General features: G+C 40.7%; 3 protein-coding genes across 4 annotated transcripts in view; 1 reads left to right on the forward strand and 2 right to left on the reverse strand.

Moving 5' to 3' along the window:
* Window positions 1–2937, reverse strand: part of fmnl1a (formin-like 1a) — a 48633-nt gene extending 45696 nt beyond the window's left edge. The window contains exon 1 of the mRNA XM_063191838.1: window positions 1983–2937. Coding sequence (XP_063047908.1) covers window positions 1983–2150 — 168 coding nt within the window. The 5' untranslated portion in view covers window positions 2151–2937. The remainder of the gene's footprint in view (window positions 1–1982) is intronic.
* Window positions 2938–4098: 1161 nt separating this feature from the next.
* mlx (MAX dimerization protein MLX) lies at window positions 4099–20411 on the forward strand. Of its 2 annotated transcripts, none has more exons than XM_063191851.1 (8): window positions 4099–4181; window positions 5072–5111; window positions 5351–5440; window positions 5833–5942; window positions 11855–11957; window positions 12354–12453; window positions 16328–16529; window positions 19183–20411. In XM_063191851.1, the coding sequence occupies exons 1-8, from the start codon at window positions 4140–4142 to the stop codon at window positions 19237–19239; spliced, it is 744 nt and encodes a 247-aa protein (XP_063047921.1). In that variant the 5' UTR covers window positions 4099–4139; the 3' UTR covers window positions 19240–20411. The 2 variants fall into 2 exon arrangements, with proteins under 2 accessions (XP_063047921.1, XP_063047929.1); XM_063191859.1 differs by having other exon boundaries at window positions 4108–4181; window positions 5075–5111.
* Window positions 20098–23314, reverse strand: psmc3ip (PSMC3 interacting protein). The gene is made up of 8 exons (XM_063191870.1): window positions 23163–23314; window positions 22486–22586; window positions 22306–22395; window positions 21765–21876; window positions 21233–21378; window positions 21000–21053; window positions 20796–20855; window positions 20098–20688 (listed from the first exon to the last, which is right to left on the reverse strand). The coding sequence occupies exons 1-8, from the start codon at window positions 23182–23184 to the stop codon at window positions 20632–20634; spliced, it is 642 nt and encodes a 213-aa protein (XP_063047940.1). The 5' UTR covers window positions 23185–23314; the 3' UTR covers window positions 20098–20631.
* Window positions 23315–23994: the final 680 nt, after the last annotated feature.

Consider the following 23994-nt stretch of genomic DNA (forward strand, 5'->3'; position numbering starts at 1 on the left):
TAAATCCCTAGTTTAGAAGTTAAAAACATTGCAGTGCTTTTCCTCTAAAAGTTCACTTCCAGATTACCTACTTATTTTATATGCCAAGTGCTCCTCATAATCATCTGATTAAGAAATGGTTGGTTCAGATTTGAGTAGTGGTGTATAAAGTAGATGCACAATTATTCTGGCCGATGTAATGCCAACACTAATACATGCTCTTACGTAGTGTATACACCAGTTACTCAGTTTGTATTAAAAGTATTTCTACTTTTACTTTATCCACCTCTGACACCCTGGTGGATAAAGGGTTTGGCATTTCTGAACCCAGGGTTGACACCTCTACACACAAGCAAACATACAACACACACAATGAACATTAAGGTGAAGTGGCCCACATCCCACAACCAATGGTGTTGTACAGGGGGGTAAAGTGTGATTGAGTCACCAGGTCCCCATGTATACCATTGTATGGGGCCCACATATTATCTGATTTGTATAGATCAGTGATTCTCAAAGTGTGGTCCGGGGACCACTAGTGGTCCGCGACAGAGCTCAGGTGGTCCTTGAGGGGATTTCTATTTTTCCAAGACAAGCTAGCAGTAAGCTATATTTGTATCATTATTACAAAGCTAAACATAGCTGAAGTTTCGTTTTCACCATAATAAGAAAAAAGTATGATCGGCATCAAAATTAGCAGTGTCAAATTAGCACCCAACAATCAATTCAGTTGACCGGTGGACCTTGAACATTTTGGGGGGGACTGAGTGGTCCTTGGTCTGAAAAAGTTTGAGAAACACTGGTATAGATATATGGCTGGGGGTCCATTAGAGCTGATTGTACATATGGCCCACAATTTAATGTCTACGCCCCTGCCCCCAACTCCAGTACTCCCCAGCACAGCCTAGGTCCCTTACAATACATCCAGGGTTTACATGAAGAGTTCAGATGCAAAACCCCCTAACTCCATTTCTGAAGACCTGCACTTCTATATTTTTAGAGAACCCCGTTGTTGGTTTGGTTTACATTCATGTACTTGATAATACATATAAATAGTTATATTACATAAAGAAAATTAAAAAATATGCAATTTTGATAGCTTTGTATTAAATAAAAATGAATTAAGATTATTTTCTGAAAAGGCACTTAGGGGGTTTTGCATCTGAACTCTTCACATGTAACTGGAACTGAGAAACAGTCTTTCTCTACGTCTACTTAACCACTAACCCCTCCAAGTATGGGGTTATGTGAGGTGATATGGTATGTGTGCAAGAGGGCAGGACACCTAAATGGGATGCAACATTTGATGAGGTAACACCAAATATATCACATGACATCCATATGACATCTGAAGGGACCATCATCACAACCATGGGGGCAAACAAACAAAAAACACATAGCTACAACCATTTATGGGGATTTTGGCTATTTAATACTTAAAAGTGCATAAAATCAGCTTGTGATAACAGATAGCTGTGACATGGAGACAGACCTAGAGCGATGAGGTACTAACATATGTGAAGCATTATATTAATTATATGAGATCTCTCATTATTATGGTCATGGTGACTGGGTTGTTTGAGATCTTCTGTGACCTGTACTGTACATTCAGTTTTTACTATTTCAGATTAATGTGGATGAAGGTATCAAGTGGCTCCTTCACTTGAGTTTGACCAGTAAGTGCATCTCCATAGTTGTGTGCCCCTTTATCACCAAATATAGTGTAGAATATGATGTAATTGTCAGTATACACAGGTACATTTATGTTAAATCCTTGCACAATGAGTATGGCCATACATCTGAGGAAATCTGAGTCTAAGTGCAGGTGTCTATTTGTAACAAGTGCATAACTGGTGTCTGCACTTCTCTTTTTGTGTAGCCTATCAAAGCTTGGCACTTCCACAGCATGCCTGTTATCATCATCAGTACGGCATACAAAGTGTACATGTGCACTTCACGACTACATCAAGAGTAAAGGTCATGTCATGGGCACACGAACTCACCAGCACCACGTTGAACCGCTCCTCCAGCTCCTCCTCAGCGGGCATGGGTAGCTTTGGGGGAGCAGCAGTTTTCTTCCTCAGGGTGGGTGTCGGAGTGATCCCCCCGCTGGTGGAGCTCCGGCCCTCCCGGCCCTCCATCTGCTCCAGGCCCCCCGCTGCGTTCCCCATGACCACCTGCCTCAGGAACTCCAGGTAGGAATCTGTGTCCGACAACCAGCTGCGGAAAAGACCCTGATGTTCAGGTGAATTGAATTGAGAGTGGCACAAGGATGACAACACCGGTTCTTAGGTATAAGGTGGGATTCAGTTGGTCTATAGGTTAGACTTTTGTCCTGCAGAGCGAGTTTAGAGAGCAGTTTAGAGACCGTTAAGTCAGAAAGGTCCTTTCGGTATCTTCAGTCCGGGGACAGTTTAAGAAGGTTTGACCTCAAATGGCAGAATTTCTAAATACCCCCCTACTGGGGAAAGTTCTCCATTTCAAAATGGAGGGAAAGTCTTTGGGTGATGTAAATCCACACCTATGACCTTTTCACTCCACAAAAAAAACAAGAAAAGTCAAAGTGCAATGACACTGGAAAATCCACCGTCCACACTTGAGGATATCCAAAAATCCAAGTCCAGAAATCTTTACTCCTGAGTTGTCCGTCTTCTCAATCCTTATCTGATGACCATCAAGACAGTTGGGCACAACGTCCGTGTTGAAGTAGCAGTGCTTTTTGCCTGTGCCTTTTACCCTCTTGGCAGACAACGTGGTCAGGCACCATCTTCACTTGACTCGGTCAGAACTGGTCCTCCTGGTGCTCTAAGCCCCTGGTCCTCTTCCTCCACTAGTCCCTCATCATCAACCGTCCCCAAGGGGTAAACAACGCCCCAGCTACCTAAAGGATGGGCGTCTCCGGCGCTCCTCTCTGGGTCGAGTACACAGTGGTGAGAGTGTGCAAAGGGAGGGGGAGAAGAAGAGTTTTTTTAACTTTGCAACATGACCAGAAAGCAGAAGTAGTGGCTTCCTGTCGAAACAGGCCTAGCGGAAGAAGGGGAGGAGAGCGAGCGAGCGAGAGAGAGAGAGAGAGAGAGAGAGAGACTTGCTATAGAGGCTGCAGTCTTGTCTTGAACAAAAAAATGGCTGAGAATAGCACACACTGGCCCAGGTCTGAAACAGAGATGTTCAGAGGTTTTAGATCTGAGTACAAAGCGCTGTGGGAGAATGAGTGCTAAAAGTGCACATGTGGTGCAGCCAGGCATGTTGTAAACAGAGTACATCACTATTTGATCACAGCTGAGAGAATACACTTTTACATCCATCCAATCCATTCTTTCATCCATCCATCCATCCATCCATCCATGCATCCAAAAAGAACTTGATTGTTAATAAAAATTATGAATGTCTATTCGTTAGTATCTTTTTTCTTAAGTGGCCAAATTTGAATTCAGGCGTGCCACTCCACAGGTACTCTGTCTTGCCCTAGAGTCTTAGGCAAGAGTGGGACATCTCAATTTTGCTATGCGGAGGATGGAAACACAGCAAGAAAGCATGTGTGAAGTCCTATGTTTCTGTCAAGACCATTGGTAGAGCTGGCATCCGTGCCTTTGTCTTTCTTAGGAAGTTTTGCTTGGTGCGTTATTCCAAAACAGTGATTCAGGAGGGAGAGGGAGTCACAGACACAAGCTAAATATGATTCAGTGAAACTGTATTTAAAGGTCTTTGATGATATTTTCTGCCTATCTCTTGTCCTTCCATGGTGTGGGTCTTGGGCTGTTCCATATAGGCTACTCTCAATGGGCAGTTCTGATCTGCACCAGTGATTCTTTCATTATTTTCAGTATTGGTCCTGCAAGCAGCATTGTAGATATATTGCAGCATGTCCAAATAGTTCTTGTCGTAATCCATGTTTCCAGAGTTTTCATAGACAGTGTAGCCTATCTTTTGCTGAGTCTTTTTGAGGATGGCATTGGCGTTGAACTCCCATTTCAGATCTCGAGGTGATAGCCTAGCCAGAGAATTATTGGGGGAAAAAAGTTTTGGGAAAGAGTGTTGTTATTCATGACATTTTTTTGTTATGCCAAGGATACAAAATAAGCCCTCGCCAGCAGGGGTCATCGTTTCTTTCCCAGCGGCAAACAACACCACACATCCCGTGATGCCTTTTGTGAAACAACATGACGGAACCAAACGCTTCGCCCGAGGACCACTGGGGCAAAGTAAGTGAAAGTTCAATTAATTTATCACAACCTTGTCGCCACAGAAATGTGCAAGAAAGAGAAGTTGTATTGAGTCATGAGATGTTTGACAAGGTGTCAGTGACGCACCGACGTGGTTTGTTGTTGTTCATACAATTAGCTTAAATTAGACTGCTAGCTAACATTAGCTGATCAGTGATAACTTATGCTAGCTAATTTCTAACCAAATAAAATATTACTGATAGGAGTTCTCGCATTCCAAATTACGTTTACAAAAATACGTTGTTGACACAAAATGTGGCTTGACAGTGAAATGTCAATACCTTGACGGCATTAAACACTTCTTCACGCCGCCTTGTTGATTAGGAAGCACAAGACAGACATTTGAGTGTCTGTCAGCAACTTTCTTATACTGTAGATTATTGATACCTCATTTAGCCCTCCAGATGTCTGTGTTTTAAGGTGCTTCCTGTTGTAGACGTTTGCTAACCATGATATTGACGCTTTTTATATATTGACATGCATGCATCTGAACACGTTCGTGTATGGTTAACTTGGGTCCTGTATGAGTAGTACAGGTTAGGTTATCCTTATGGTCTGTCACCAGAGTTCTTACGAACGCCTAGCAGTACTGTATGCATTGTCTGTGTGAACGACTTGTGGTTATGGGTCATTTAATTCTCCTCAGACAAATTGGTGTGTGTGTGTGTGTGTGTGTGTGTGTGTGTGTGTGTGTGTGTGTGTGTGTGTGTGTGTGTGTGTGTGTGTGTGTGTGAAAGAGGGGGCAGATAAAGAGAGAAACAGTAGCGTGATATGTCCCTTTGTTATTCAGTCTAGCATTATGAACACTAGACCTTGTTTTGACCTGTTTTTCTTTTCTTCCATCCACACCTCCATTCACCATGTCCAAGCAGACGGACGGTGCCTTCAGTGACGGTGGCTTGGAACACAGTGAGTAGCTATAATTACAATTATAATATACTAGTAGGTTATAGCACTATAGTGACAACGATATTACACATTGTAACGAGCAGTTAGTGGTTCTTCTGGACTAAAGGATGTAAACACTCCACTCTGTCTTCTCCTGTTGATTTGCACAGCACCTGTAGATATGCTGTGTAGGTAGGTAGGTAGGCATTGGAAACTTTTGTGAGAAGTCTCAAACTTTGTTTACTGTTTTTCTTTGACAGGCTTCCTAGCAGACTGCGCAGCCAAAGTGTCTGGTGTGTCCAGAGCCAACAGCATTGGTTCAACTAGTGCCTCATCCGTACCTAACACAGGTGAGACTTCACTGTCTAACCGCAGATAAAGATGGCTAGACAGCAGGTACAAGGGCATGATGTTAGCCTAGTTCAGTGTTTCTCAACCGGGGTGCCGTGGCCATACGATGGCATGTTACGGTTTGTTGCCAAGTGCCTTGACATTCTTCATGAATTGAAAGGGTGCCTTGCCTAAAAAAAGGTTGAGAAACTAGTTTATCTTCATGTTTACTGATGTTATTTCGTTATTGTCAAAGTGAACACTGTTTTTGTAGGTGTTGATTACCTTTTGTAAATACTTTTATTTACTTTATTAACTACTAAACATCTCTCTCTCTCTCTCTCTCTCTCTCTCTCTCTCTCTCTCGTTCCCTGGTTGCTGATTGATGGGGTTTGGTCATCTTGCCTACCAGACGATGAAGACAGTGACAACAGACACGAAACGACCTACAAGGACTCTTACAAGGTGCGGCGGAGGCAAGCCCACACGCAGGCTGAACAGAAGAGGAGAGACGCTATAAGGGTGAGCGACCTTCTGCTGGCGTACGGTGTGGCACCTCATTATGCTCATCAAATTAGGGGTTCCAATGCAAAAACCTGTAAGTGCATTTGTAATGAGGTAACAAAAAAACACAGGTTGTATTTATTTAAAAAAAAAAAAAGTTAAAATTAAAAAAGTTCATCTTGTTTTTAGGGGTGTATATCACAGCCTCCATGACTATACGATTCAATATCGATATCTTATTATTCGATTACAAGCGGATTCCAAAAAAGTTGGGACACTTGGTATTTTGTGAATAAAAGCAAAATGCTGCCATTTTCAAAACATTCATTCCATGTGTAAGATGCACAATGTCACAAGGTCGGCATAGCAACTGTTAAATGGAGGCAAAAGTATTGTTTTGGGGGAAATATGTGTTCATTTAAAATTCGACCCATGAAACAAATCTCAAAAAAGTTGGGACGTGGCCAAAACATGTTGGTATAGTTAGATAATTCTAAAAATAACACAAGGAAGAATATTTTAAAAGGAACTATATTGACTGCCAACATGAATGCACAAATAAAATACCATCACAGAAAGGCTGTGGCACTCAGTAGCGAAGATTTTGAGGCACTAATTACTGATCTATTACACAGAAAGATTGAATTATCAAAATTGCAGGCATATAAGGCCTATTTCCGTAATATGGAGTTCTGTGAAATCATTGCACGGGTTATGATATCATGACATACTCATCGTCAATAAGCAAACTCTGACACTCCAACAATGACAGCTGTTGAAAAAATGACCATAAACACAACACTTGATTAGAGCACATGATGCAGACATTAAACAGGGTTGCAAGTGGCAAAGCTCATTCTAGATGGACCTAGGAGACATGTGAAACTGTCCTCTGATTACAGAATGGAAAATATTTCATCCTTTTTTAAAATCATGGAGTCATGCACCCTCCAGGTTATGAAGAAAATGAATACTTCAGCTTGTTTTAGTAGTCAGTCTGAAAGACAGCATATATGACGGTAAAGGGGTGCTGAGGCGCCTTGGTTATGGTCTTCTTACTCATGTAGAGCATTAAAATGAATGTTTAATGATATATACAGACTTTAAACAGCATACATAGCTACCAAGGCATTATATTTTGTAGTACCGCATTTGGATATTGCCCCAGATTTCAATCTCTACTATGTTCTAATGATGTGGTTCCATCATAAGAGTAAACAGGTGACAAAATTGTTCTCTTGCAGTCAGGATATGCCACATATTAAGCATAACAATAAGGGGAACAAGTAGAAGTACACATCAGTTGAGCTGCTGAAATCGAGTCTCGCACATCCAAATATCTTTTTTTTTAAATAAAATCATGGCATCAGTTAAAGTATCTAACTGTTAAATATCTTCCCTTGTGTTATTTGTAGTCTTATCAAACATAAAAAGCATTTTATTGGCCCCGTCCCAACTTTTTTGGGATTTGTTGCAAGGGTGAAATTTCAAATGATCACATAATTACCTCAAAACAACAATTCTGCTGACTTTAACAACTGATATGTTGTCTGTACGCAATGCTCTACCTTATTAACATATTGAATGTTTTGCAAATGGCAGCATTTTTATTTTATTCACAAAATACCAAGTGTCCCAACTTTTTTGGAATCCGCTTTGTAGATTATTTTCGATACTTTAAGGGGTATGCCACTATTTTGGGGCTTAATATAGTTAAAATCGTTGGCCAGGGTTTATAAAGGTGGTTAAGTGTCTTATTTTTCATGTAAGCAGTTGTCTTGCTTTAAGACAAGTTAAAAGAGGGAGCATGTAGCTAAGCAAGTGAAAGTCAATGGATCCGTGTAGCATGCTACAATGCTACACGGATCCATTGACTTTCACTAGCTTAGCGACATATTCCCTCTTTTAACACATTGACTCCCAAACCACTGGAAAACCCGTTTTTACTTCCCATGCGTTGGCTCCCAAAACTGGAAAACCCGTTTTTGAGTTTTTATTGCATATTTCATAACTAGACACTTAAATGCTTATTGTGTGTGATTTTGGGAGCTCTGTGATAAGTAGAACAGACATAGATGACAGTCAAAAGTTTGTGTCATCATCTGGACATTTTAATCACAACTCCAGGATCGGCGCCAACCCAAAAATATTTTTCATAACTGTAGCCTACTGTATGGAACTGTTGGTCTGCGTCGGTTACGTCACTGTTGCGCCCTTTCCCCTCTCTGTGTAGCCTACACAAGTGTCTGCGATGCTGTCATCTTTATAAACACAAGGATCGTGCTTGTATGTTGTTTCCTTAGTGCTACAGTAGGCTACAGTCAGCCTCCACTCTATGGTGCTTTATAATATGCTTCACAAAATAATTAGTACAGACAGCACTTTCACTTCGACTGAACACACCTGGGGAATAATGCAAACCTTGGCCAGATCCTACTGCCCTACACATTGTGAACTGTGATTGGATTATTACCCTTACCTTGGATTTGATCGGCAACCAGATAAGTTAGATTCTTCATTTTGTTCTTTTATTACCCCCATGATGAAATTGACGCCGTAGTGAACAGGAGAAGCTGGCTGCTACTGTCGGTGAAGCTAGCATTGCTATGTAAACAGTAGCACGCATGCATCGCACAGCACTGCTGTTTCCCCACAGGATCGGAGACATTAATGCATCCGATTAACGGATTTTGTTGTTGACGTTGGACTAGATGCCTTTAGTGACGTGTTTTTGAATATGTTTTGCCTACTGCGTGTGGTGGTGTGACTACGACCCGTTTCGTGTGGTGTGTGCAAAGATTAGTTGTGCAGGAACAGACTGTACACAAGGAACTGAAACGTACTTCCGGCGAAAATGCGCTTGGTTGGTTGATACATTTGGAGGGGGAGGTGGCAAAGCAGGAGAGATGTGTCTAGTGGTCTCCGTGAAAAAGCGCAAGATTCATTTCATAACAAGAAGCGCCAGATTCTGAAACGGCGCATGATTGACAAAAGCCTCGATATCTCCATTCCATAGTGATTTGGGCAGATACCGGCCTTGGTTTAACTCACGATAGCTCGGCAATAAAAGCACGTAGAAACATGCGGTTTTCACGCACTAAGAGGTGAAAGGCTCACCTTTCAAATGAGCCATAGCATGTTTCGGTGGCCCTATCACATAATATGCTATGACTGTACAAAAAACACCTAAAAATGGTATAGAACGTTGGGAGTCTACGACATGATTCTGAAAACACCGCTGGTAGTCAATGTGTTAACTTGTCTTAAAGCAAGACAACGCTTAACATGAAAAATAAGACACTTTACCACCTTTATAAACCCCAGCCAAAGATTTTAACTGTATTAAGCCCCAAAATAGTGGCATACCCCTTTAAGAATGCCCCACAATTCGATTCTATTTTACTTTTTTCAATTACTTTTCTACTTCTATTATGTTATGGAGTTGGGGCATTGGGCAGGGGCCAGCGATTCGATTATTTCCGATACTTAAGAATGTCCCATGATACGATGTGATTCGATTGAATTGTCAGATTACATCGCAATATATCAATACATTTCGATTATTATTTACACACCCCTGCTTGTTTTGTTTGGGCCTCATGTCTTGTACTGAATTATACAATTTAAGAAGCTTTTGATTTGATGACTTTTTTGATTACTTAGGGAAATATCAATATTTATAATTTTTGTAGTGGCTTTTAGAGGCTTGTGCATCTGAATTCTGCAAGTGTACTCACCTCTTATTTTGCCACTACACAACAACTGTGTGTGAGTGACAGAGAGAAACACTGCTCTGGTCGGCCAGGAGAATTGGGTCAAGGGGTGGGAATGGTGGAGTACGTAAATTGGCTGACAGCTGACAAAGCCTGAGGGCGAACAAAAGAGTGCAAAAAATGGGTCAGAACAAGAGATATTGGGCATGAGCAGGTTACATAGGCCCTTGTTATTCTCCAAAGCTGTAGGTCAGGTCAGGTGTCATGGGAAAGATAGCCTGTGATCTTTCTGCAATGTACAAACCCCAACTCCGGTGAAGTTGGGACGTTTGGTAAACGGTGAATAAAATCAAAATGCTATCATTTTCAAAACATTCAATCTATTCATTAGATGGAGAATAGTGAAAAGACAACATATTAAGTGTTAAAACTGAGAAAAAATATTTTGGGGGGGGACATATGTACTCATTTCTGATTTGATAAATCCAACACGTCTCAAAAAAGTTGGGACGGGGATCAGTGAAATTTAGTAAACATCCAAATAAGATGAAACAACAAAGAAGAACATTTCAAAATGAATTGTACTGACGGACAATATAGGTGTCCAGGTATAAGATCATCACAGAGAGGCTGAGTCACTCAGAATTAAAGATGCAAAGGGAATAATTACCATAGTTATTACATACATTTTTGAATTCCCTTTGATTTACCACGATTGAGTGTATATAAGACATATTTTTGTTACTAAAATCATTGTATAGGTTCATGACATCATGAAATATATATTGGCTGTAGTCTCACTCTAGCACTCCAGGAATTAGAGCTATTGAAAATTGACCATATTAAGAATGCTTAATGCACGAAAATGATACAGGGGTGTAACATTCTCCTAAGCACCTGAGCTCACTTGAAATAGACCCAGAAGACATGGGAAACTGTCCTTTGCTTACAGAAGTCAGCAGAAGTTGTATAAGTCCATTCTTTATGACAATAATAGAGCATTGCACATCCTGTGCTACAGTGAAAATGGACCATCCAACTTGTGTTAGTGCTAGCTTCAAAAGTCAGCCTCCATGATGGCACGCGGGTGCAGTAGTGCATTGGTTAAGATGTTCTCACTCATCTGTAGAGTTAAATACAGTGCTGAATGGTATAAATGGGTTTTAAACAGCATGAAAAGCCACTCATGCATTATATTTTGAAGGGAGATCTTCGATTACTGCCACATAGTAAGGTCAAATTGCATTCTCTACTATGTTTTAACAGTTTGGCTCCATCATAAGGACCAGCAGGTGATAAAATGGTGGGCTTTTGGTCAAGAACTGTCACACTGTAAGCACTACAGAAAGGAAAACATTGCAAAACATGACAAGGAATACACCCACCATTTAAGCTGGTGAAATCATGTCCAAGATAGGAATTAACACTGTTTTTTTATATAAATTCATCAATCGGTTAATGTATTTAACTGTTAAGTGTTGTCTTTTGTTTTGTTTTTAGTCTTCCTCGACATTTATTGTCCCCGTCCCAACTCTTTTGAGACGTGTTGGATTTATCAAATTAGAAATGAGTACATATGTCCCCCAAAACAATATTTTTTCTCGGTTTTAACACTTAATATGTTGTCTTTTCACTATTCTCCATCTAATGAATAGATTGAATGTTTTGAAAATGATAGCATTTTGATTTTATTCACTGTTTACCAAACGTCCCAACTTCATCGGAGTTGGGGTTTGTAGATAGATGTTGACATATGGTAAGCCATCAGGCAGTATACTGTACAAGCATGTGCAATTTGAGCATGTTAACCATAAATCTGAACATTAATTTATTCAGTATATATGTGTGATTGATAGAACTGTAGGCTCATAACATAACCACTTAATTGAAAGAACACATTCCAATTTAACTGAGGTCTCAATTGAGATAAGAGTCTGAAAATTACAGAAAGAGGAACACGCTACTTTATGTGAAAACTTAACTTGACCCATCAGCCACAACTGCCTTTTCATGTGGGTTCTGTGTGTGACAGAAAGGGATGACTTGACTTAACGTGTGTGTGTGTGTGTGTGTGTGTGTGTGTGTGTGTGTGTGTGTGTGTGTGTGTGTGTGTGTGTGTGTGTGTGTGTGTGTTCGAGAGTGAGAGAGAGAAAGAAAGGAAGGGGTAACTTAACGTGTGTGTGTGCTTGTGCGTGTGCGCGCATGTGTGTGTGACAGAAAGGGTATGACGACCTGCAGTCCATCGTGCCCACATGCCAGCAGCAGTCTGAGTTTGCCATGGCAACACAGAAGATCAGCAAAGTCACCGTGCTGCAGAAGAGTGAGTTAGGCCAACATACGCACATGCACACACACACACGTCAGGAAAAAAGGCAGATTTTAACATTCAGAAATAACCTTTAAATTTGTGCATTTGAGGTAATGTCAAACTGCAAATGGACTAGATTAAAGTAAAAATGTAAATATCCTTCTGCAGTTTACTGTAGTCTGCAGCTTAATGCTATCTAAATGTAGGATGAAAACTATTCATGTACAGTAATTAATCATTAATGAACATGTATTTCTCCATCTTGTTTATTGTGCTCCTTCTTTTCCATGTATCAGTGTAATTTCAGGACCACTGGTAGGGAAGTAGCTATCTGAGGCACTTGTCCTCGTTGTCACCTGTAGTGTCATCGATGACGTATTCATTGTGTCCTGTTTGTTTTCTTGGTAGCCATAGACTACATTCAGTTCCTGCACAAAGAAAAGAAGAAGCAGGAGGATGAAGTGTCCACACTGAGGAAGGAAGTGACGGCTCTGAAGATTATGAAAACGTGAGTGGAGGAGGGGAGAGGGAGTTTGGGGGGGGTCGGGGGTGGATTAGAACGCAGCAAGGGTAATGGGGCTGGGTTAGAACGCAGAGCACTATGGTGGTGAAAAGAAATGTGAGGGGTGTTGTGGCACAGTACGCTAGGCATTGGTTTTGGCAAGGTGTTCATGATTCGATGTGCGATACACACGCCATGATGCATTGCATTATATGTATTATTGAGATTCATTGCGATATTTACATCAGTAAAAGTGTAAAAATACAGCTTACTTGGTAGTTACTGTGTCTGGTACAACAGAAATATTACCTACTCCCTACTGAAAAAAAGTTTTTTGTATTTATTATTTTTCTATTATAATGAAATCATGCAGTATATTGAGAAAACAAGTACTGCGATACATTGTCATGACAGTTTTTCTGTTTCTCCCTTAACCCTGTGAAACCTGAACCATGAAAGCAATGAGAGAAAATTATATTTTTTTGGAATTTGCTTCAATATTGGTCCCTTATAAGAAATGTAAAAAAAAAAATCAAAATTTTGTTAAGGTCACTGAGATATTTGATGCATCATATATGATGCATCAGGCTTTAAAGGGAATGAAAATTCCAATTTCATGACCATTGAAAAATGACTTTTAATGCATTTGCATCTTTTTTTTTATTTAAAAAAGTTGTCAGACAATTTAATTTGAGGATTATCTTTAAATATTTAGTGAGATCCTGCCATTTTTTTAAGCCTATCCTTGTTTTAGCAGGACCATATTTTACATTTCCCACAGCCTGGTTGGGTAATTTTTTAAAATCTATGTAAAAACATAGCTGATCGAATGCTTAACAACCTATTTATAAGTGTAATATAGATCATTATTCATTTTTGATGTGTAATTTGAATATATGGGTCCATTACTACAATTGGACCATTTCTCCATTCACTTCAATGCATTTTTTACGAGATCATAATTTCAACATTTTGCATTACATTTTCAAAATCGCAAGTAAAACGTGTTTCTTAAGGCAATATCTTTGTCTTGAAGTAAAACAACTTGTGTGTTTTGTTAAACGATCGTCGTGGTATGCTTTGTAAGTTTCCCTATGGAGCAAATGCATTGATGGCTGACTTCCTGCCACCGCCGGATGGTGCTTATATGTCTCATCAGTTTTAGCACGATCTCTCTGCAACACGGTGTAAAAATATAAACTCTTCCTTGATTAATTGCACAAAGCAAGTGTTCAAATTAAAGGATGTAGAGTTATATTTCGGAAATTTGTACACAAACCTTTTGCAATTTGTCGATATCTCAGCGTCGGTCAGGGAAACCGCTTCTACTCCATTTTTGCATTTTTCGCCGAGCTGTGATCAACTTGTTGTTGACCGCTGCTCTCTTGTGGCGGTTTCCGCGTACTGCAGGACGTTTGGAAATGACACGCAGGATGTTTTTGAGATGGATTTTTTTTTGTGTCAGCGTGGAGAGGGCTTTGAATTTGATGCATCATAGATGATGCATCCGGCGCGATAGGGTTAATAGTGTCAGATTCACAAAAATGCAGTTCTGGGGTGCTACCTTGCTACTAAACAGGCACAGCAAGTATGATTGTAATCCGTGTCGGTCGGGTCCCAAAGTGTCTGATTTCACGTGAAATGACCCAACTGTTTCAAGTCAGTCAAGTCAAGTCAGCTTTTATTGTCACTTTCTTCATATGCACAAGTCATACAAGGAAAATGAAATTACATTTTCTCTCTATACCATGCCAGGACATAGACATATACAAAACTGACATAAAGTGCAAGACAGGACAGGTAACAGTGAAGGACAGGTAACAATAAGTGGTCAATAATAAATACAGTACAAATGGACATTTAACATTCAACATTTAACATTGAACATGTAAACAGAAGATAAGATAAATATAAAATAGAATGTAGACATTACAATAATATAATTGTTTACATGTAAACAAGGGTCCAAAACAATGCATTTTCAGAAATATCCATATACAGTCCCAAGAAAAAGTTTGTACACCCTTTGAAATTTCTTACATTTCTGTCAAAATTGGTCATAAAGCATGATCTGATCTTCCCGGAAATCACAAGAAGGAACAACCAGAGTCTGCTTTAACTAATTCAACCCAAGCATTTACAAGTTTACTTATTTTCATTGGCCATAAGATGTAAACATTCACAGGACAGAAAGGCATAAGTAAGTACACCCTTGCATTCAATAGGTTTTAACCCTAAGTTTGTCGCAATAACCTCAACCAGATGTTTCCTGTAGTTGCAGATCAGATTAACAAAACAATCTGGATGTATCTTGACTCCCTCTTCTTTAGAAAACTGCCCTTCTGCAGCAAGGTTTCTGGGATATCTGGAGTGAATAGCTTTCTTGACTTCATGCCATATCATCTCAAATGTTTTTTGTCAGAGCTTTGACTGGGCTATTCCAGAATGTGTATTTCATTGTTATGAAGCAATTCAAAAGTCAATTGCCTCTAAAATATGGGTTGTTGTCCCATTTCAGCACCCATCCTCTTGTGTGCCTCAACTGTGTGACAGACTACCTCACATTTTTTCTGTAAAATATCTCAATGAACTTCTGAGTTCATTGTTCCACTAATAATAGCAAACTGACAAGGGCCTGAGGCACCAAGGTAGCCGCATATAATGATTCTCCCGCCACCATACTCAAAGGTGGAGATGATGTTTTGGTGAAGGTGTGGTTCTCCAGTTCTCCTCCAAACATGATACTATGTGTTCCCCTGAAAAATTCAACTTTGGTTCCAACGTTGGTCTACAGAATATTTTGCAGTAATTTTATGAAGCATATAAATGCTTTTTCGCAAACCTCAAAGGTGCAGCAATATTTTTTTGGACAGAAACCCCATTAATTTTAGATTGGCAGAATGAACCCCATTTTTAGTTATTCTTGGTTACATCTCCACTTCTGAGTATGGTGGCGGGAGCATCATTATATGCGGCTACCTTGCTGCCTCAGGCCTTTGAAAGTTTGCTATTATCAGTGGAGCAATGAACTCAAGTTTATTGTGATATTTTACAGAAAAAACGTGAGGAAGTCTGTCACACAGTTGAAGCACATAAGAGGATAGGTGCTGAAATGTGACAACAACCCATACTTTAGAAGCAAATCTAAATTAGAATGCCTTCATAACAATGAAATACACATTCTGGAATAGTCCAGTCAAAGCCCTGACTAAAAATAATTGAGATTATATGGCATGAAGTCAATAAAGCTATGCACTCCAGACATCCCAGAAACCTTGCTGACGAGAGGCAGTTCTCTAAAGAAGAGGGAGACAAGATACATCCAGATATTTTTGTTAATCTGATCTGCAACTACAGGACAAGTCTGGTTGAGGATATTGCAACTAACTGAGGGTTAAAACCTATTTAACCCCTTAAGGCACGGCTTTATACATTTGTTAGTATTGTAATGACCAAGTCGTGGTGCATTACTAAAGGGACTGTGTTGTGTCATGGTATTGTAGTCCTATGGTAGTTACATTTCAATGACTATTACAGGGTGCCTCTGGAGGTACGGTGCGCATTAAGGGGTTAATGCAAGGGTGTACTTACTTATGCCTTGCTGTCCTGTGAATGTTATAGCCTTATGGCCAATAAAAATATGATAACATGTAAATGTTTGTGTGGAATTAGTTAAAGCAGACTCTGATTGTTCCTTCTTGAGATTTCCGGGAAGATCAGACCATGTTTTATGATAAATTTTGACAGAAATGTAAGAAATTTCAAAGGGTGTACAAACTTTTTCTTGGGACTGCTATGTATAAACAGCTTCGGATAGTCGCGTAAATAAATAGTGCTGATGCTCACACTCTTCCTGGTCCTTCTCTTGGCGTTGCCGTAGGAACTACGAGCACATTGTGAAGGTGCACCAGAACAACCCTCAGCAGGGCACGGAGCAGGTGTCTGACCAGCTGAAGTTCAGCGTGTTCCAGAGCATCATGGACTCCCTCTTCCAGAGCTTCAGCAACTCGGTCTCCTTCAGCAGCTTCGAGGAGCTCTCCGCCTGCGTCTTCAGGTGGATCGAGGAGCACTGCAAACCACAGGTAGATGCTGACACACACACACACACACACGCGTAATACGCAATTCCCATGTGTAATACACACACATGGATGCACAAAAGATGCATAATATACTCACAGATATAGTGTAGTATGCATACACTTAAGCTCTCTGCCTGCATCTTTAGGTGGAGCGAGGAGCACTGCAAACCACAGGTAGCACACACACACACACACACACACACTTGCATTCTCTGGTGTGCCTGGTAACACACTTACAAAGACAGAGAAGCTAATACAATGGAAAACATGGAGGCAGAATGAAGTCCAAAAAGTATAGTGGTTTACAACAGGGATATGTTTTTTGACAAAGTAACTTACTATTTGAAAATCGATGGCTCTATTCGTATATTCAAATATTATTTCCCCTGGCTGTAAACTGTGTGTGGAGCTATCTGACACGCCTTTCTGATGTTGAAAATGACATACCCATTCATATTTGCTAAGCAAATATAGATATGTAATGGAACTTCCATTAATCTTCATAGTCACTAAACACAGGCACAGCAAGGGAGGCCGAGGCCCATACAGAATGTTTATGTGGGATCTGTATTTGTATGAGTCTGGATTTCGAGGCAGACATTCAGTAGGACTATTCTAAACATTGTAACATATATTGAATATTTGAAAATCGAGTCCCATCCCTAGTTTACACATGCATGCATACACACACAGAGTAGTACAGTGTAAAACACCTACATAGTTAGGGATGCACCGATACACATTTTTTCCTTTCCGATCCGATCCCGATATCTAAATTTGGATATCTGCCGATACCGATACTACTCCGATCCAATACCAAAACCTGAATTTCAACTTGAGGTAGGCCAAAGATGACTATTTGGTCAGAAAAGGAAGTCAGAAGAACAGGAAACCAATTCATAAGTGAAAGTATCAAGTAAAAACGTAACAATCCCATCCTGAAAACTAATATGCAAGTGTTATGACTTCAAATTAACATTACACCTGGCTCAATATCAGTCCTTTGAAAATTCCGATACTTTGGGAAAATTCCGATCCGATCCGATCTCTGAAAATATGTTGATATCTGAACCCGATACCGATACACCGATACCGATATCCCATCCCTACATAGGAGCTCTCTGCCAGTACCTTCAGGTGCGCCGAAGAGCTCTCCAAATGGCAGCTCATGGAATTCCCGTGTTCAGTGTGTATAGTTCTATACATGCTCATTGCTCACATAGATGTGATACGCATACAGACTCACTGTGTTATACGCATACACATGAGGAGCTCTCCGAAGTACTGCAAATCACAGGTAGCTGCTAACACACACACACTTGCCCACAATCCCATGTGAAGAAATGCTCCCTCACACACAGTGTACATGGGCCTGGCAATACTCTTACACATGCATGCACATTGATGTGGAGCTGGTTATACTCTGTTCTTACATATACTGTATAGGGCGTAGTGTAATGAATAACAAAACACACTGCTATGCAAATCAAACGCACCGCAGTACACTCACAGAGATACAGCGTGATCCACAAACACAGCATAATAGACTGGCAGACACACTGAAAATCTGTTTAAATATTCTTGAGTCAAATGGTGCGAGTGATGCAGCTGAGTTAGATGAGTAGCCAACGGTTTTGTATTAAGGGTGCGTGCATGAAACAAAAAAAAAATGTATATTCCTCACACATATATACAGTAAATAACATAAATAATCAATAAAAATGTGTGACATATCAGTACATTCATGAATACAAAATGTGTTTTCTATCATGTGTAACTATATGGGTGTGTCATAAATAAAATATACAAATCATAAATAAATCACAAAGCAGTAATATCTACCGTAAGTCTCTTGTGAAAAGGACTGAAGCGATTCGCTTACTAGATGTGGACTGGGATTCGTAGACCTGGATACGTTTTCTCCCTTGACGTTATCTCCCTGGAGATCATGCAGAGCTATCAAAATATTGTATGATTGAAGCAGCTCGGTTATTTTAAGTAATTACAAGGTATTGGTGACAGTCCCTGGAGGAATGTGGGTTTAGGTGTCTTGCTCATAGGCACTTCAGCCATAGATTGAGGTAATGTGGAAGGGTGGGATTTGAACCTGCACCCCTCCGATCTAAAGACCAACTACTAATGTTTTATCCCCCAAACTCCGCTCGTTGGTATCCATTGCATCTTCTCTGGTGGACTTTCATAAAAGGAGTAGTGGGTCAGAGGACACTACTAATAATATAATTATAACTGTATTTGTACAGCACAATTCACGCTGCTCAATGTGCAATTTGATAAGAGACAAAAGTTTGGCTAAGCTGGTATTGTTCCACAGTTAGTTTTAGATTCTGCAGTTGCATATAGATTCCGATTAAACAAAAAAAATGTGGAGCTGTGAACTGTAGGTGTAGATTTGGGCAGGGCTGTATCCGTCCATTTTCCAATACAGCTTAACCATTCTGAAGTCTCTGAATTAGAGTTTGTATATGTTTTGGGCTAGACAGGCCCATTTCCTTTAATTAGCCCCACAATTTAATGATTTTCTAGCTACACCCCAAACATGTCAGAAAATTATTCATGCAACTGTAAGTGAATGATCCATGTGTATGTTTGATCATGCTCTCTTGTCTGTCTGTGTCTCCATGTCTGCCATCAGACCTTGAGGGAGTTTGTGGTGGAGATCCTGAGGCGGCTGAATGCCCAGCTGTACTGATGGCCGCAGCCAGGTGCCCTCCGAGGCCCCGCTTCCCACTGGATAGCACCTCGGCACTCAGCGGGGAAGACAAGACACACACACTCCCTTCTTACATGCACCCCCATACGCACACAACACGTTCACACACACACACACACCAAACACACACACACACACACACATCCAAAGACGCACACCTGTTGTGGCTGTATTTATGTAGCTGTGGTGGTGATGGTGGATGGCTGGTGCTGCATTATCGCCCCACTCTCTCCACTGGCTCAGGTGCTGTTCTCTGCCTGGGCCTTCTGGCAAAACAAGTGTCTTAAATAAGAGTTATCACGTTTTACGAGTTCTTAAGATCATCCTCTGAGTTGTTTATGGCTGGGTGTGGCTCATGTGTTGTTTTCGCCTTTGCCTGGTCTTCAGGAGAGAACTGTGGTATTTGTTTCACTTTGGCGCCACTTTGTGGTTGGTTTTGGGGTTGCTATGCAGCTCATTGTCCACTGCTCTACAGTGTTTGTTCGACGCTGCTGCCTCTATTTTTGTTTGTTTGTCTGCTGTGTTTATAAGATTTGCATAGTCGTTATTGTTGCAGGGACAGAAATATCTGCAATCATGCCTGATGTAATCAAGCAACCTTGCCTATTTTGAGTGTTTTATTTTCCCCTATTTTGTCATAGTGTATCCTATGATGTTGCAGCAACAAGTTGAGTTAAACGTTGCTATCCGTATAAGAAGTTTTGAAATGAGGTGATGTCTTGTGATCTTATCTGGCGGTTTATGGTTTGTCCTTGCTGTGTTCTAAGTGTATCTTTTACTTTTTACTCTTCAAGTTCAGGCACAAAGACACTCAATAATGAACGAAAAGTCATGCCATTGTATGCCATTATAATTTTACTTATGTACAAGTATGAGCTGCACAATGTAAGACAGCAGACCTCAGCGGGTGACGTAAAATCAGGATTTTTGGATATGAAAGTGTTCTTTTATTTTTTCAAATAGAAAATAAATGGAGCAAGCACTTAAAGGGAAATAAATAAACACTAATACATTTTGGATGAGTTTCACAACCTTATGTGCTGGAAATAAACATTCTTTAAAATAATGTGCCGACAATGAGACAATGACAAATTCTGATATTTTGTACAAATGTTATTTGTAATTAGAAATAAACATGTGGTTCTCCTCTCTGTACTAGTCTTCATTCTTGTCCAGAAGATCCACATCACCTGAACTTGGCAAACGACCCTCAGCCATAATGTGACCTGAACTCGTCACAATCTTGAGTTGGCCACCAGACAAACTGCCTGTGTGGTGGCTTACTTCAGTTTACCTCACTTGCAAACAGCCCACTGCAGTCAACAAGTAGCGCATGCCCATAGTGATTGAAGGAAGAATCAGACAGTTTTGTTAAATGGTAGGCACAGTGACATTGTAGTCTTCATCCGTCTCCACTCCAACCTCCTCCTAACAGACAGATAGAGACTTTAAGTGAGGGTTCAGTCTGCATACTTCTAACCGCCATAGTGAAAAAAATAATCTTCTTCAGAAAACTCTTCAAAGGCCAGTCTTACCAGAAAATGCTTCTTGCTCTTTGGATAGCCCTCCAAGATGGCATCCATCATGTCCATGGTCTATAAAATTAAAAATAAAAAGTCATTGGCACAGAGCATTTCAACACACTGCAATCGCATGTGTCGATTATGTCTGAATCACTATACATCACATATTCAAATCAGCAATACACAAAATTCATGTGATCGGAAAACAAAACTTACCATTCTCTTCCTCTTGCGCCATTCTTTCACATACAGATTCCTGGATTTATAGACCTGCAAATCAAATGACCTTCAGTAACATCTTCAGTAGATCTTTTCACATACACACTGGTGACAATAAGCACTTAACAAGTGTAAAGTTATGGTTTAACCTCCCAGCTTGTCATCAGTACTGTACACCTATCTTTCCATATGGGTGGGGAAACCCCCTTGTTCTTAAAAAGGTGTCTTACCTCTGCCCGCTCCTGTGGTGAGATGTGGTTGGTTGCGGACTTGATCTTCTCCAAGCGCTCCTGGCACGAGGCACACTCTGCCTCCAGCTCCTGGATCTGGGAGGTCATCTCCTCCGTGGTCAAGGAGCTGTTCAGTTCCTTCAGCTCTGCGAACAGGTTAACATCATAAACACCAGTCCAAGTGGCCTCCTCTCCACAACTACAGGAGAGTGAACAAGTTGTGTGCATAACTTGTCAGTTTGTCATAATGAGTCTTCAAGAAGGTAAGTACGTAGACGCAGTGTGATAAAAAGGAAACTTAAGATTTATAAACTTAATTTCACAACATTAGCAATGAAAACATTAATACTTATTGGATATCATGTTGACATCACTCTTTTCCAAATTGGATCCAACACTAAGGTCTGAATCAGCTGATTTGATGACAAATCAGAGGGGTAACTCAGCTCCTCAGAAAAGTCATCTGTTATAGAGGCCAAACGCAGCAGGGATTGGCACCTCTGAAAACTAACATGAAATGGTGAACACACACCAGACTCCAACTGTCTGCAGCTCTGTGAGACCTCCTGCACGTCCTTGCTCAGCTCTGAGATGCGTGTGTCCATGTCTTTCAGATCAGTGTCACTCACATCTGTAAACTGGCCCTGGAAGCACAAGGGTATATGTAAAATACAGAAAATCATCAACATTCAGGTTTGCCCCACTCCAAGTCATATAAATGTCCCTGCCTTTTCCATGACTAAAATGGACAATCAGAATATCCAATGACTCTGAAAAAAGAATGCCCCATAAAGATTGGGTGCTAGGATCATTTAAACTACCGGTAATCACATCAATCTCAGTGCCCTCCTTTTATCCTAACCTTGGACATCAAATTTTCCCTAATTAGATTAGAACCACATTGCAACTTTGTACACAGATCAAACCCCACCCCCACACCCTTCCATACGTCCAGTAGGCCGATGTTTTAACAGGACAATCAAAATACAGAGGACTTTCCTCTCCCTGTCTGGTAGAGCCTTTCGTAGACTGAAATTCAAAGGACAAGAACACATATAACAAAAAAAGCTCACTTGGTCAGCAAAGTAGATTTTCTGTTTGCCATAAACCTTCTCGCGGATCTTGCCCTCCTGGGCAAGCTGTTCGACTACTTTGACAACAGCCTATAGAAAAGGAAAACCGTGTATTTGACGTGTTATTGATTTCAAACACAGTTGTCGTGACCGTTTTCCAACTGCAGTGTCATCACTCACCGTTTTGCCAAATCCGTGCTGCTTTTGCAAGTTCATAAACACATCCTGGGCACTGTAGGGTCGATTCTGCTCGTTCAGGTAACTGAGTATGATGGCACCAGCTACGTTGCAAAGACATACATTTGGGTGTTTAAATAATAATAATACAATATAAAGACAACAGTTCAGTGCGAATATAAACAACAGAGTTACAGTGAAACTTGATTTAAACCAAGAAGCTATTGAGCTACTGCTAGTTTTGGTCGGTAAGCGGATGGAGACTCCCAACTGAGATCGCTCCCGGACGTGCGGTCCCAGGTGTTTCTATCACTCCCGGACGTGCGGTCCCACCCGATTATATTTCACGTATTATCATATACTGCCACATACAAGCAATTTAGGGTTAGGTTTAGGGTTAGGGTTAGGGTTAAGGTTAGGGTTAGGGTTAGGGTTAGGGTTAGAAACAAAAAACTAACATCAACAAGATAACTGGCTCCGTCATATGGCGGTGGTACCGATAGTCTGGCTAGTGGGAGCGAGATGAAATGGGAGCGTCCTGAGTTGGGAGCGTCAATCTGGGAATCTTTTGGTCCACAACCAGTCACTCAAACAGCAACCATCAGTCCATCAGCGATTCAGGTCATATTGAAGTACCAACATCTGTTGTGATTTACCGATGCATATTTGATATTACTAACCAGCTGCATCTTTCTTGCTCATTTTCGGACTTGAATACGACCTCTATAACCTACTATCAAACAAATTTGTTAGCCTAACTTATCTAACTTGATTTCTGAAGCTTCGCGCGTCGTAGAGCATTGTGGGTATGTGCGTCATCACGTTCAACAGAGCCGACGTCTGCAATGTAAACAAACCTCCTTGAAGACAGCAAGGGTGCATCCCAATATGTGACCTTGCCTTCTCCACTTGTGCTTGTCTCCTCGTCCCGCCTCCTGGCCCCTCCTCCGTGGAAAAAACGATAAAGTTTCCCAGCTGTCAGCCTCGCCACAACAACTTTTGAGGGACTGTTTTTCATTCACCATCCCAATTGCAAATGAGAAAAAGACTTTACAATTGCGCTTTTGCAAGATATTGAAATATAATGCTGTTGTCAGTGATGTCATCATGACGAGAAGCAAGTGGAGGAGGCAAGGTCGCATATTAAAACGCACTCCAAGTGTGCACGTCGTTAAATGCCCAGTGCAACCCATCTCCCGACTATAATCTTTTGATATGCGTGCTTTTATTTTTGTGACAGGAGCAAGGTGGGTCGTCTCAAAAGTGCCCAGGACGAAAGTGGTTGAGAATTGTGAGGGGCGACCTCTGTCCAAGGACTGATGTCATGATGATGCTCCAAATAATTTTCATAATTCATGGTTCACTTTTAAAGGTGCACTGTATAGGATGGTGGCCAGAGTAGGTATTGCAACTATTCTGCTCATTGAAACTGTGCTGCCTACTGCCAAATTTGACCTTTTCATGATTATTTACTCAAGAATAAACTAATATTGACAAGTCTAGTATTACCAA

This window comes from Engraulis encrasicolus, chromosome 2 (genome assembly GCF_034702125.1).
Source record: "Engraulis encrasicolus isolate BLACKSEA-1 chromosome 2, IST_EnEncr_1.0, whole genome shotgun sequence".
Classification (NCBI taxonomy): domain Eukaryota; kingdom Metazoa; phylum Chordata; class Actinopteri; order Clupeiformes; family Engraulidae; genus Engraulis; species Engraulis encrasicolus.

Coding starts and splice junctions, on each gene's coding strand:
- mlx (XM_063191851.1), top strand. CDS start 4,140: ATGACGGAACCAAACGCTTCGCCCGAGGACCACTGGGGCAAA. Junction 12,454..16,327: donor GCTCTGAAGATTATGAAAAC/GTGAGTGGAGGA, acceptor GCGTTGCCGTAG/GAACTACGAGCACATTGTGA. Junction 16,530..19,182: donor AGGAGCACTGCAAACCACAG/GTAGATGCTGAC, acceptor GTCTGCCATCAG/ACCTTGAGGGAGTTTGTGGT.
- psmc3ip (XM_063191870.1), bottom strand. CDS start 23,184: ATGAGCAAGAAAGATGCAGCTG. Junction 21,379..21,764: donor CTGCAGACAGTTGGAGTCTG/GTGTGTGTTCAC, acceptor ACCTGTTCGCAG/AGCTGAAGGAACTGAACAGC. Junction 20,689..20,795: donor AGAGCAAGAAGCATTTTCTG/GTAAGACTGGCC, acceptor TCTGTCTGTTAG/GAGGAGGTTGGAGTGGAGAC.